Below are 14530 nucleotides of genomic sequence, written 5' to 3' on the forward strand. Positions count from 1 at the left end.
ATAGCCTGGATTCTCAGAGGCCGCATCTGTGAAATGTGCTTGGCAATCTCAAGCTCTTGTTGGAGCTTCTAGTAAGCATCTGTCTGCCCTGGAGGAGTGGAGCCACCTCCATCTTTGCACACTACGAGGAGAGCAGAGGACCAAGGTTCATGCCAAGGCTTCCCCCAAGCTGTGAGCTGGCCGTGCTCATGATGAAAATGCAAATGGCATCTCCTGAGCACTGATGCCATGGCGGACTTTCCAGTCGCAGTGGTAGATGAGTTATCCGGTGCCCTCCCTGGAGCCCACATAGCTGGCTTCCATCCTTAATGAATTTTTTAGTAAGAGGGTTGAAACCAGAGGCCCCTCACTGACCTACATCTCTAAACATTTGTAAATTTTTATTGGAGACAGGATCACTGAATCACTAAGTTGCCCGTGCTTGAGCAGGCCATGAACTTGCAGTCTTCCTGTCTTGGTCTCCAAGAGCACTGGCAGGGAAGGCTTCTGCCAAGAGGCACCTGGTCATCATTAACCCTTTCATGGCTGAGGCTCAGAGAGATAGGGGAGAGTCTCCAGAGACACAGAGCTGACTGCAGAGGAGGAGAGAGGCGCAGCTCACAGGTGGCTGACATCCAGGTCTTCAAATTTGTACACTTTCATGGGAGTAGACCCTGGTCTGTCCACCTAGACAGATTCCAGACACATTCAGTGGGAGGATTCTAGGAAACGAGAGCTTGAAAGACCTAATAAATGGATGCCCTGCACAAAATCATTTTCCCATATCCGTATGTTGCTGGAGAAAGCAAAGGAAACTCTAGCTGTAGCTTTGGAGCCAGTTTTCCAGGTTGCCATTGGCCAATCATTTCTCCATTCCCCTGGGCCTGCTAGAGAAGTCACATTTCCCGAAAGCTTCCCATGTGCTCCTGCCATGAGAGCCCCTTTCTATACCTTTAACTCCTTTGATACCTGCTGCAGTCTATGAGATCGGCCTGCTCACTCCCATCCTTGTTTACCAGTTGGGGAAACCCATGCTCAGAGAGGTGGTGTAGCTTGCCCAAGATCATGCAGCTTGGAAGAAGTGAGCTTGGTTTTGAAGCCAGATCCGCTAGATCTCCAAACCCAGCACTGCTGTGGGGAAAGGGCGCCGTGATACAGGGGGCTCTCAGGTCCCATGTTGTGCCGGGGCCTCTCTTTCCTTTCCCCAGATCCTTCTCCTCCCACCACCTCTCCATGGCCTCCATCATGGTTGTGGATTCTCCAGGCTTTCAGAACCCGCGGCATCAGGGCAAGGACCGAGCGGCCACCTTCGAGGAGCTGTGCCATAATTACCTTCACGAGCGCCTCCAGCTGCTTTTCTATCAGCGGACCTTCGTCTCGGTGCTGGAGCAATACCATGAGGTAAGGGCGGGCTGGAGCTGGGCCTTCCCCAGGGCTTGGAGGCGGGAATGGGGAGCCCGCCCTCAGCAGCCCACAGTGTGCCCTGTGAAGTTCACCGCAGGGCAGGCCTATTTCACCTGTGCCTTTCCTGGCCTCTGCTGCTCCATTTCTGATTGCAGTCTGCTGTCCACCCACTGCCTTCTGCAGTCCGGGATCCCTAGGGCCTGGGGCTTCCCCAACCCTTGTTATCATGCTGTCCGCTTTTTGGGATGACCCATCCCTAATCTCCCTCCAAGCCCAGGCTCAGAATCACTCTGTGTCCTCTCTGGTGCGGAAGGCCCTGTGGTTGGGTGCAGACTGCAACCTGCAGTCCCGTGTAGAGCACAAGGTGGCAGTTCTCAGTGGTTGGAGGTGCATGCGCCCTGTGATCCAGCGGCCCCTTTCTTGGGCCCTTTATAGAATGCGCATGCATGTGAGACAGGAACATGCTTGGGTGTGTGTACGAATGTGCTTTATTCCACCCTTCTCTCATTTAAAAAATTGTGCAAACATTTACACATTTCCTAACCTGATTTGTGCTGCTTTTACTAAAATACCTGAGACCAGCTAGTGTATAAAGAACAGAAATGTATCTCCTCACTTCTGGAGGCTTGAAAGGCCAAGGTCAGGGTGGCAGCGTGTGTGCTGTCTGGGGAGGCTGCTCCCCGTTTTGAGGACAGCACCTCAGGGCCGCCCCTAGAAGAGAGTGTCTGTCCTGGAAAGTGGAAGGCAAGAGAGCCGAATGAATGCTCAGGGCACTGCCTGGCCTAATCTCCTTGGGAAGGCTGCGTCTTTTAATATTGTCACAAGGTCTTGTTGGCTATGCCAGTTCCACACCTGTACTTTGGAGTGGACACATTCAAGCAGTAACCACGTGAAGTGTATATATGGTCAATGTGCAGCTCAGTGAATCTAACCAAATGAACATATGCATGCTCCCATCAGCCAGATGACAATAAGGACATTGGTAGGTCCCTAGATCCCCAACCCATGTTGCCTCCATTTTTTGAAGGCGATCACTTTTACTCTAATATGTGTTAATGGAAAAATATTAGAAATGCCCATTTTATCATTCAGCCACCGGATAGTGGATATTGAGATGATAGTTATTTCTCTGCTCGGAACCCATGTAGCCATCAAAATGAAATCACTGACATGGCTAAATCCTAGCAAATGTTAATGGCATTTGATCTTACCTATTACTTACTGGCCTGTGTGGCCTTTGGAAAGTCACCATTGATTTCCCTGCCATGAATTTCTCCGCATGGAAAATACAGATAGTAATACTTCTGTATCAGTTACCGTTTTCCATAACAAGGCTGCAAAGCTCCTTCACATATGGTGGCTTTAAAGAGCTTTTTTTGCTGTTGCTCACACATCTGTGGGCAGTATGGACAGCCCTTCTGGTCTTGGCTAGGTCAGCTCTTGAGTTTGTGGTCAGGACCACTTTGGGAGGGTTGTTCTGTTGACCTCTGCTGGGCTGTCACGTGTATCTGGGGGTCCTTTGGCCATGAACTTAGAGCCCGTTTGTGCTCCCTGATGCCTCAGCCAGCCCCAGTGAGTCTCATGGTGCGAAGGGAGTTCTAGAACCATCAGCTAGAGTGTACAGAGCCCCTTGAGGCCTTGATCCGGAGTGGCCACGGGGTCACTTCTGCAGACTCTGATTGGTTGGTGTAAGGCCAAAGCAGAGCCTTGCTTTAGGGAGGCAGGAAATGGGCACCGCTTCCTAATAGAAAAGCTGCAGTGTCTGCCTGCACAGAGCGTTGGCAGAGGGATATGACGCAGAGAGCCAAGTTGTTGTGAAAAGAATTCTACCACATTCCTGTAAGTAGTTGTTTTGGGCATTTAATGAAATAGGATAGAAGATGCCTAGTCAGTGCTCAGATTCAATATCGAGTAGCAGTTTTCCTGTAATGTTTCATTTTGATGAAAATAATGCAGGATTTTTATTAAAAAATAGAAAGCTCATATAAATAAAAAGAAAAAGTTTCCTTGAGCCCCCCACTGCCCAAAGGTGACCATTGTTTCTGCTCTCAGTACTTCACACCAATCATTTTTCCTGTGTCTTTTGTATGGATTTCCAATCCTCAGTACACATGATCTTGTCTGCTGTTTTTCTCCTGGCCTTAAATTATATTTCCCTGCTCCGTTTATGAATTGTACTAAGCATGCATTTTAGTAGTTATTAACTCTTCCTCTGACCTCTGGACGATTCCCAAGTTCAAGCTACAAACTACACTGTGATGAACATCTAAGCTGCACAGCATTGTCAGATACTTCTTGTTCCAGTTAATGGCAGCTGTTATTATCTTTATTTCTTCCAGTACTAGGTACTCAGCCTAGGATTTATTAGGTGCTCTGCAAATATTTGAAAAGCTTGTATTCGATTGTCAGTTTCCTTTTGAATTGGCACATATTAATTATGTGGAAAAAAGAATTACATGGAAAAATGAGTTTCATTGTGAATTTTATGATTGCTGATGACCCTGTGTCTTAGTTGCTTTTCTCTCATCTCTGAGACAAGATGCTCAACACCCAAAGTTAAAGCGAGAAGGGCTTATTGATCTCAGTCTGTAGAGGTTTCAGTCCATAATTGACTGACTCCAAGGCAGGGTGGTTAGGGAGAGGGGGATTGCAGAGGAGAACGTGTTCGTGACAAGCAGAGGACAGCAAAAGCAATCAAGTAAGGGACCTGAACAGCGTCTTTCTGCTGCTTTTATGTTACCCAGGCTACTTAGGGTGGGCAGCACTCACTCCCTTAAGCCTAGTGCCCTTGAGCCTAACATTGCAGTATAGGTCAGACTTGGCATCTTACACTTTAGACCCAGCCACCTCTGAAAAAGCCCCACTTATGATGGCGTGGGGTACTTTGGGGAGATATTTAGACAAAAGTGACAGCCCCTGCATGTCAGGATAGTATGGAATGTCCATCTATAGTGGACATGTCCATCTATATCTTTCTTCTCATGCAAAGGCTGAGAGCTAATGAAAACAAAGCAACCTCAAAGCGGCAAGTGGTGTGCATAGAGATTTCTCCAAAGAATATGTGTAAATGGTCACTGAACACACAGAAAGATGCTTGATGCCGCTAAGCCCAAGGGAAATGCTAATAAGAGCTGCAGCGAGACTTCACCCCACATCCGTTAGGACGGCTGCTGTCACAGCACACACACACACACACACACACACACACACACACACACACACACACACCCTCCCTCAAATGTTGGAGACGTGGGATAGATGAAAGCCCTGCCCACAAGAGTTGAGAATGAAAACCAGTGCAGCCACTACATGTAACAGGCGGGCAGTTCTTTCAGAGTCCAAAATAAAATTACTGGTGATCTAGCAATTCCGCTTCTGGATATGTGCCCAAAGGACTGAGAGTGAGGTCTTGAAGAGAGATCTGCACACCACTGTTCATAGCAACACTATTCTCAGCGGCTGAAAGGTGGACGTAATCCACATCTCCATCAGCAGGAAACCTCATAACCCAGTGGCTGCATATACACCGACAGGCATTTCTGACATCTACGGCAGGGAACAAGCTTGGGTGATATCAGCCATCACCAAAAGTGAGATCCTTAGTGCAGTTAAGGTCACAGAGACAAAAAGTAAAATAATTACCAGGGTTCAGATATTGTGGGGGAAGGAGGAGTTATTTAATGGGCAGAGTTTTGATTTCACAAGATGAAAAGTTCAGTGCATGCTGTATGCATGTGTTGAAATATCACAGTAAACCTCATTAATATGCACAATTAATACATTTTCATTTTTAAAAAGCTGTGGAGGTGGCCGGTAGTGACTTTCTATCATCAATTTAGAAATGATTACTGTGGCAAAATTAATGTTTATATGTATTTCACTACAGATTAAAAAATAATTTTTAAAGGAAAGATTGGAATGTTGTATGAGGCCAGGGAGATAGCTTGGTAGAGTAAGTGCTTGCCTGGCAAGTGCAAGGTCCTGAGTTTGATCCCTGGTACTGAAAAAAAAAAAAAAAAAAGTTGTATTTGTCAGTTTTACTCTTGTTGGGGCAAAATACTTGACACTTGCAATTTAAAGGAGAAGAGGTTCACTTGGCTCGTGTTTTCAGAGGTTAGCAGTCCATAGCTGACTGGCTCCAAGCTAGAAACTTTATGGTACAGGAAAGCTGTTCACCTCATGGTGGACAGGAAGTGGAGTGATGGGGAAGAGGGGCCAGGAGGAGCTGTGGTCCCCAGGGTCATGCGCTCTTTGCTAATCTCCTAGGAGTCTCTCAGGCCAATCAAATTGACAATCAAGGTTAACCATCACAGCAATAATGGAAGTTCTCATTTTACTTTCTCCCTGAGAAGTTTTTGGTCTGACTCAGCTTACGGAAGGAGCTAACTTTTACATCCTGTGATACGTTTTTTAGGAAGGCATCCCTGTGCCCTGCGACCTCCCAGAGTTCTCCCCAGGGACTACGGTGGCGATTGTGGATCAGAATCCCTCCCAGGTAACAAAGGACCTAGGGGGCCAAGGTTCCCAGATGTGACATTTTCAGTAAGACAATGGAAGATGTGGGTCTTTAAGCTACCAGAGTCTTCACGCTGCCTGCACCTGGCATCCCAGAGGGTTTGTTAGAAATGCACACCGGGACCCCTTCCTCCCTCCCTGGGTCTGGAATTGATTGATCTGGGATAGAAATGAACTTGGGGTGAGAACCACTGCTCAACTTTCTGTCTGAGTCCCTGCCTTAGAAAGCACCCCTCTGGGGGCTGTGGTCTGAACCTCAGGGTCCTCCGGCTCTTCTGGCCTGGGCAGTCCAGGCACCTTCAGATAAAGGCACTGGCCCGGCAGACAGGGAGCCCTGGGCAGTGGAGGCTGGGGCAGGGGTGACCCTTGGGGACAAATGGCTTTTATTTTTTGTGGAATGCCAGAGTCTTCATCTTACTCTTCCCACCCTTAGAATCCACCTCCTGACCTTGGCTTGATCCTTTTCCTTTACTTCTATTTTTTTTATTTGCCCTTTGCACTTTGGCGTGGACGTGCTTAGACCATAGAACCTGCCAGAGGTGAGGCCACTTTTGGCGACCTCAGCCACGGCGCTTCATCTCTCTGAGCTCCATTTTCTCATCTCCAAAATGGGAGTGACGGTAGGGCTGTGCCTGTCCCTGAGACCCTGCTCACGTAGTTGGTGGCACAGACTGTGGCAGGCAGGTGTATCCCACAATAGGCCTTCCCTTGCCACTGGATGCAGCAGGCCACCCTTCTTATTCTTTGTCTCTCGCTGACTGGAGTTGGCCTCCAAGTCTTCTCCTGGCGCACCGCGTGCTGCACAGGTCCTTGCCCAACCCCCTCCTGCACAAGCCCCTGTGTCTGCTACGTTTGTGCTTCTTGTCGGCAGCTCGCTGCTTGTCTCCTCCCCGCCCACCTCTTCACCTGTTCCTGGCCTTGGAAGGGCAGGCTCAATGAGACCACTGAATACTATTAGCTTGGAAGGATGGCGTAGATTCCCAGGCCACCTGGCTGTGATCTCAAGTGGCTACTTTGCCCAGCTGTCCATCTCAGCCCTAAGACAGAAGGGTGCAGTGTAAGCCTGGGTTACCTGGCATCCAGGTGCCGGTCTCTTCTGCTTCTGGACTCCGTGTGTAACCCTGGATGTATCCCTTCTCTAGAGCTCTGAAGGGCGTGGCCCGACATTGGTGGTGAGCACCTGTCCTGTGAGAGTAGCACTGTCCCAGCCTTTGTGCTGAAAGCTGCGTACGTGGGCAGCCCTGCATTCCGGGGAACCCTGGGCCGGCTGGGCACTGTTCACATCCCATTTGTGCTATAGCAACTCAGTGCCCTTCGTGCTTGAGCTGATTCCTTGCGGATCTTTGGATAAGCCCTGGAAGCTCCCTGGGACTCTCAGCTTCCCATAATCAAAGTCACAGAGTCCCTTGGGTGGTGGCTGAAGATCGTGCATAGGTTTAAAATTCCATGTCCATGCTACTGAATCAAGTTCACTTTCTCTTCCAAAAATATTTTTGGAGTGCTGGTTTTATTTTTAAATTCATTCTCCAAGATTTTAGTTTGGAAAAATACAAAAATATCTAAGAAAAAGAAATGAGGAGGGAATCGGTTCTTTCATGTTTGGCAATACACAAATAGACCAGCTATTGGTGCATTTATCTATCTATCTATCTATCTATCTATCTATCTATCTATCTATCTATCTATCATCTATCTATTTATTTACTATTGCAAGCGCTTATTCTACTGAGCTATCTTCCTGGCCCCATAAGTTGAGAAGGATTTTATTTTTTTTATTTTTTATTTTTTTTGTGGCTAGCTCAGGCTGCCTTAAGGGTGAGTGTGATATGGCATGTGGACCTGGGGATCGAACCGTGGTCCCGCAAGCCTGACTGGGTTTGCCCATGCAGGCGCATAAACAACTGAGCTAACCGGCAAGCCCCCACAGTGCGTGTCTAGAAAGTCGCACTTTACAGAAGACTTCTCCTTGCTGAACCCTTACTACAGTCCTTTGAGGAAGGTATTTCTGCTCCCTGTTTTTCATCAGAGGAAATGAGGCTCAGAGTCATAAAGTAATTGTGCAAGGCCACATAGGAGAGAAAGACAGAGGTAGGATTCGGAGCTCTTGCAGAAGAGATGTTGTTATAACTTCGTGGCTATAACCCTGAAGAGTTGGGGTGAACGGGAGCAAGGATGTAAGCTGATGGCCAGTGCTGGGCTTCTGACTCATTTCCAGCTGGTGGGAGGAAAGCCCGCAGCTGGCACCTCATGGGATCAGGGCACCTCAGTGTACCCTGGGTCTTCCACTAGGTCCATTTACCTGCTGGAGGAGGTACTGAGGACGCCAGGGGCCTTTTCTGGGTTTTGGATGAGGAGGTCCGGATAGAAGGCTCCCAGGACAGCGTGGTGCTTGAGCGCCTGTGTGCGGCCTTTGAGAAGAAGGGAGCTGGGACTACAGGTAAGGGGGAAGCGGTATGGGGGAGGACGGGTGTTGGAATTTGTCCATGTCACATAGAAAAAGCCCTAAGAAGAGCTTCACTGGGAGTGACTGGGAGACTGGGAATACAGAAATGTCTATGCATGTGTCTACATTTATGTGTTCATTCATTCATATAGATAACAAGCACATGAGCAGTACAGTGTCCTGGGTCCTGGGCCCTGCCTATATTACAGTGGCCTGGTCTGATATGGTCTCTATCCTTGAAAGGCAAAGACAATGGCCAGTCTCTTAGGTAGATGCTTACAAGTGCTGTTAGGCAGAGGTTGGACTCTGAAGTGGTACATCGAGCAGATCTGATTTCCCCAGTACCAGAGGGGACATACACACATATACAGCTAACAGCAAGCAGGGAGCACAGTGCAAGACAGGGTGGAGATGTCCTCCATCTGGGCTCTGATGGCAGAAGCCCTTGTGAGCCACACACAGACTTTGTTCCTCACCCCATAGCAGACCCTGTCAGAGCTTTCAATGATACAAACAGCCCACTGTGGCGTGCATGCCATAGGTTTGCCACCTCAGTGCCAGAACAGTGAGAATCCAGGAAGAATGTTAGGCAGGGGGAGTACAGTAGGATTCGGGTTCTGGAGGCTGATGCAGGCTTCAACATAAAGGCGTGATGGGAAGGCAGCTGATCCACGCGGGAGAAGCTGGCCTGACATGGGGAGGTGTGCAGAGGCTGGAGTGTTCAACAGGTGAAGCCCATCCATGCATGGCATTTGGTGATGGGTAGGGGCAACGAAGGGAGACTGAGGCATCAAGCTGGACCAGTGAGATTGTGGGATTTGACACCTGTCAGCCCCCATTCAAATCCAGCTTTCTCTCCTTTTCCTATGTGATGCTGAACAACTCTTGTAGTCTTATTTGATATGCTTTTAGATGAGGAAGGGTGTCACCTTAGCTCCTCTTTCTGAAGAATCTCTCCTGCAGTGTTGAGGGTGTCACACATGTGTAGAGCTCTGTCAGAGCTCATCAGTACTGGCTGTTGTAAGGTAACTGGGGAGGACAGGCTGTTGACGGTGATGAGGAGCATTCCTCAGTCATATGAGGGGTTAAAGGAATACTGTATTCACTCCACATAGGGCAGCATGCTCACCGCTTTAGCTGTTTGCTCAGGCAGGATTATTTTGCAAGTCTCAAGGTAGACATTCTTATTGTCAAGATGAGGAAACAGATCTCCAGAAAGGTAGTGATGTTTGTCCAAGGTCAAGCCAGAGGAGGACTGTGAGGGGCGGATCCCAGACCAGTCTTGTTTGGATTAACTTTTGTGATTCCTGCACTACCAGGCATTAAGGGAGGCAAATATGCTTTCAGACCTTATCAGTCCCAGCTAGCTTTGGGGGCCAGGATGAATGTGGGCTTATTCATTCAGGGGCTTATTCAGCAGATATTCATGGAGTACCTATCATAAGCGGCCACCGTGCTTGCCTGGGAGATTCACTAGTGATCAAAACAGACAACTCGCCTCCGTGGGATGCGTGTGGTAGAGAAGCAGGTGGGTATCTAGGTGGGTCATTCTGTATGAAGGAGACTGGGGATTATAATTTTGGTTGAGGCCACTAAGGGTTAGTGAAGAAGATGAGCAAGGACTCAGCCTCAGGACATGTCGGTGTCATGGAGTCAGGGACATTTCACCAAACCAAGGCGGAAGTCTGAGGAAGAAGGGCCGCCAGTGCACTTTGACACTCTGGAAACCACAGGAGGAGGGAGGCACTGTGTTCAGTGCTGCTGAGGAGGAGCAGGCTGAGGAATCATTGTTGACTTGACATGTAGGCAGCACTGGTGACCTAGACAAGTGCAGTCTTGATGGTTATTTGGGATGAGCATCCAGCTGGGGTGGTTTATGAGAATTGGGAAAAGATCTGATGCCCAGTGAGCTAGCACCAGCAGAAGTGCCCGACTTTTGGTGACCAACCTTTCCATGGCGACCAGTCCCTGGTGATTACCCAATGGTAGCCAGGCTACTGTGAGCAGCCTGTGGAAACTGCACTTTCATATGGTCCCTAACCCATGGTGACTGCAGTGTGGGGACCATTCCACAGTGACCAGCCGGGGGGAACTATTCTGTGGTGGGTAGCCTATGATGATGTCTGCCCTGTAGGGTCAAGGCTGTGGAGATCGACTTATCCTGACTACCTCTTGCAACCATTGCACAGTGATATTCCTGTGGTGACCGGCCTGTGGTGACCAGCCGATGTGATGTTGGCTCCAGGATAGGCAGCTTAGGGTGGCCAGCCAGGATGTCTGTGGGGCATTCATGGCAGATTCCTGTGCTCGCATCAGACAGGATGCCCTAAGTAGCAGCAGTGGCAGCCTCAGGCAGCTCCAGCAGCAAGCTCAGCACACTGATACCCACATTGCTCTCAGAGAGCTTAGCTGTGCATGTGACAGGCCTGGAGCTGACTCTCTGCCACACATGGAGGTTCAATGCCTGGGACCCATGGTGACTTGGGGGGGCTCATAAAAATGTGTTGACTTCTATTAAAAGCTTGAGAAAACATGTGGGTCAAATACATGTGTGCATACTTGCATACCAATTATCTTAATATGCCAAATGCAACTACACAGTAGAACTTAGACACACACTTCACTTAACACACACACACACACACACACACACACACACACACACACATTTTATGGAAGAAGAGGCCCATGAATTCAGAAATGTCCACTATACAGAAAAGCCACACTATGGTCCTGGTAAGGAGCCCCAGCATTGGACATGACCCTGGTGGTGACTGAATTCTTCCTCTCAGACTCTGGGGTCTGAAGTGTATCTGCCCCATTGCCAGCTGGTGGAAGAGGATATAGGGGAAAGCCTTTGTCTGGATAAGACACTGTGACCCTAGAAGAAGGTTTCCAAGGCCTTCTGGGCCCCAGCAGCTGCCAAGCGTCCTATGGGTGGCCTTGCTGTAAAGACTGGACAGCCCCACTACCCCTCCTCTCTCCAAGATGGAAAAGCAGCTGTTGTCTCTGCGTTTGATGGGCTTAGGCCTGGCTACCATAGGGTAATCACCAGGGACTGGTCACCGTGGAATGGTTGGTCACTAAAAGAGGGGGAACCTCATTCAGATCCTAAAGAAAGCTGAAGGTGGTCCTATGAAAAGCTCAGATTTTGGCCCATAAAGACTGGGCCAGGTCTCCACTGTAGAAGTTTTGCGACATGAATGACTTCTGGGGCATCACCTTCACTCTGTGAAGGCAATCAGAACAACTTTCTCTGGAGCTGCTGTAAGGACAGATGAGCTGATGTGTGCAAAGAGCAGGTAGGCACTGTCTTGGTCACTTTTCTTTCATTGCTGAGGCAAAATACTGGGCACCCAAAGTTAAAGAGGAAAAGATTTATTTAGCCCGCAGCTCATGGAGGTTTCAGTCCTTAATCAGCTGGCTTGAAGGCAGGGTGGTGCGGCACAAGGGCAACAGTTCAAGATGGCAGAAGATAGCAAAAGCAACAACAGCAAAAGAGGGGAGGAGCAAGCCTCTTTCCCACCCTTGTATCATGAGCAGGTTACTCCCTCTCCTGAACAGTGAACAGCATGGCATCACACCTCCTCCACACCCTCCTGTTGTTCAGAGTGTCTCCAAGGTAAGGACCCTGGCTCCCTGCTGAGCCACTTAGTTAAACTTCTCACTTAAACTTCTGAATTTCTCAAGTTGACATAACATCCCACAGGACTAAGGGCATGTCCTTTACATCCTGGGATATAAGACTATGTGGTTATTTAGCTAAGCTTCTAGACTTCTCAAGTTGACCCAACATATCAACCATCACTGACACCCTCCTCTCAGCCCTGCAGAGTCACCCCCAGAGACCTGCACTGGCCCCATCTGAAGCTGACTCCTGGGCAGCCACTTACCCTGCCCCAATTCCTTTATATCCTTCAAGACCCTTTTCAGGCTCTGGAAAGCTCTGGCTATCGGCCTCGCTTGTCTGTCATTGTTCTCCCCCATTACCTTGTAAGCTCAGTAAGGGCAGGCACATTGCTGTCCTGCCTGCCTCTGTGCCCCAGCATTAGCAAGCCTTCAGGGGTCTTTGCCTTCTTTCCTCTCTGTCCACAGCAAGCAAGCCCTCTGCTTGCTTGCTGTGTTCAAGTCTACTGGGGTTTGAATATAATTTTTTCCTTTTCAATTTCATACAATAATTTAATCCTCTAAATCTTATGTTCATGGTGTTTAAAGGGTTGAAACTTTATCTGAGCCATATTTAGGGGTGGAAGTGTCAGAGTAGTTTAGATCACTAGCATGGGGCCACTATAATTAAATCCTGGTGTTTTGGTGTGTGCGTGTGTGTGTGTGTGTGTGTGTGTGTGTGTGTGTGTGGTACCAGGGATTGAACTCAGGACCTTGCACTTGCCAGACAGGTGCTTATGCCTCAGAGCTATGTCCCCAGCCTAGAATCTTGGTTGTTTTATAAGAAGGAGGGAGGCTATTCAGAAACACTCCCACCATGGTGAGATACAGCTTGGATGGACCCCACTGGAACCTGTACCTTGCTGTTGGACTTCGGGACTTCAAATCTGTGAACTTAAACACCTCTTTTCTTGGGATGGCGAGAGGGCTGAGCAGTCTAAGCACCTGCTTGGAAAGTGCAGGGACTGAAGTTCAATCCCTGGTACTGCATGCCATTCTGGCCCTGACCCCAGGCGTGCTAAGCTGGCCATTTGAGACCGGGTGTAGTGGTGCATGCCTATAATCCCAGCACTGGGGAGACTGAAAACAGAAGGATCACTATGAGTCTGAACTGCATAGTGAGACACTTCACCAAATACATAAAAATTAATAAAATACCTCTTTCCTTTATGAATGAGTCTGCTTGCCTCAGGAGTTTTGTTTTAGTAATGAAAGCTAGCCTGATATATAATTGCATTGTCTCTGTGGCTCATGCAACATGCCGAGCCTATTGCTGCCGCCAGGGCCACACACTGGAATCCCTTCCACCTGGAATGCTCTTCCCCACATTCAACATGGTGGGCTTCCTTGCCTTCTTCTTGTCTTGGGGTTTCCCTAACCACCTTGGGCAAAATAATAACCTTCCCTCATCTTCACCCTCATCTCCCTCTCCTGCTTTCCTCTTCTCCATTGAACTGGTCCCCACTAGACACCCACACTTGTTCACTGGCCATCTTCCTTTAGAGGAATGACAGCTCCACAAGGACAGGCTGGGCGGCTGAACTCTGCCAAGCAGCACCGAGAACACCCCTAGCATGGTAAGGTGCATAAAAAGAACCTGACACAGAAGAGTTAACTTGTGAAAACTTAGTGATCCAGGACCAAATGACACGGGATTTTCAAACAGAATATTGTCTGGAGTCTAACTTATGCAAAAGAGACAGAAGGCAGGTTGGCAACAAAAGGCATCTTCCAGGGCATGGGTAGGGCAGAAAAGGACACAGCTATGTTTGTGGTCCCCTCTCTTTTTTCTATGAAGCACCCCAAAATGGTAAGACTCCTCCAGGAAGAGATTCTGTTGTATCCTTTGTCTCAAACTAAGGTAGACATATTAACTCAGATATTTTGTTAAAAACGATTCTTTCCCTCCAAAGCTTTCTGATTAGCTCTGAGTTAATGAGAACATTCAATCAACCAGAACACTTGGGGTGTTCTGGCTAATCAGGGCTTGCTCTTCATGACCCCTTAGCCTCCCCTAATGTGCATTTACTGAGCATCCCCACCTTGGAAGCAAGCTCATTCGGGAGCTGGGGGCTCCCCAGGCCTAGAGGAAGCCAATGATTAGCATTCAAACTGTGGAGGTGACCTGCTGGGGCTGTGGTGACTTGATTGAGGGGTCCAGGCTCCTGGGTGAGTTGGTAAAGGCTGAAACCATGCGCGAGAAGTCTGTCTTCTGGGAGTCTTCTGGAAACCTAAGGCTTCCTGCAAAAGGCTTTGATGAGTAAAAGTGTGGTATGAAAATCAACTCCAGGAGAAATAAAGTAATGAGAGGAATGAGCAGCCCTGGACCCTTCACCATGATTGCCAGCACAGTGCCCGAGAAATGTGGTGTCTCCTGGACTGGGCCACCATGCTGGGCAGAGGCAGGCTCCGATGCCAGCTGAGTAGTACTGTGTGTTGGTCCCACTTTGACAAGTTCTGGTCTTTAGAGAGTTGCTTCTCTCTCTCTCTCCTCTCATATTCCTCTTCCTCTTCCTCTTCCTC

The 14530-nt window shown here is 48.7% G+C and overlaps 1 protein-coding gene across 3 annotated transcripts in view; it reads left to right on the forward strand.

Moving 5' to 3' along the window:
* The window catches only part of Myo18b (myosin XVIIIB), a 279250-nt gene that overhangs the window by 72845 nt on the left and 191875 nt on the right, over positions 1-14530 (forward strand). For all 3 annotated transcript variants that reach the window (XM_023711848.1, XM_023711846.1, XM_023711845.1), the window contains 3 exons: positions 1188-1380; positions 5798-5878; positions 8188-8335. In XM_023711848.1, coding sequence (XP_023567616.1) covers positions 1188-1380; positions 5798-5878; positions 8188-8335 — 422 coding nt within the window. The remainder of the gene's footprint in view (positions 1-1187; positions 1381-5797; positions 5879-8187; positions 8336-14530) is intronic.

The sequence above is a fragment of the Octodon degus genome, unplaced genomic scaffold (genome assembly GCF_000260255.1).
Source record: "Octodon degus isolate 3935 unplaced genomic scaffold, OctDeg1.0 scaffold00021, whole genome shotgun sequence".
In the NCBI taxonomy this organism is placed as follows: Eukaryota; Metazoa; Chordata; class Mammalia; order Rodentia; family Octodontidae; genus Octodon; species Octodon degus.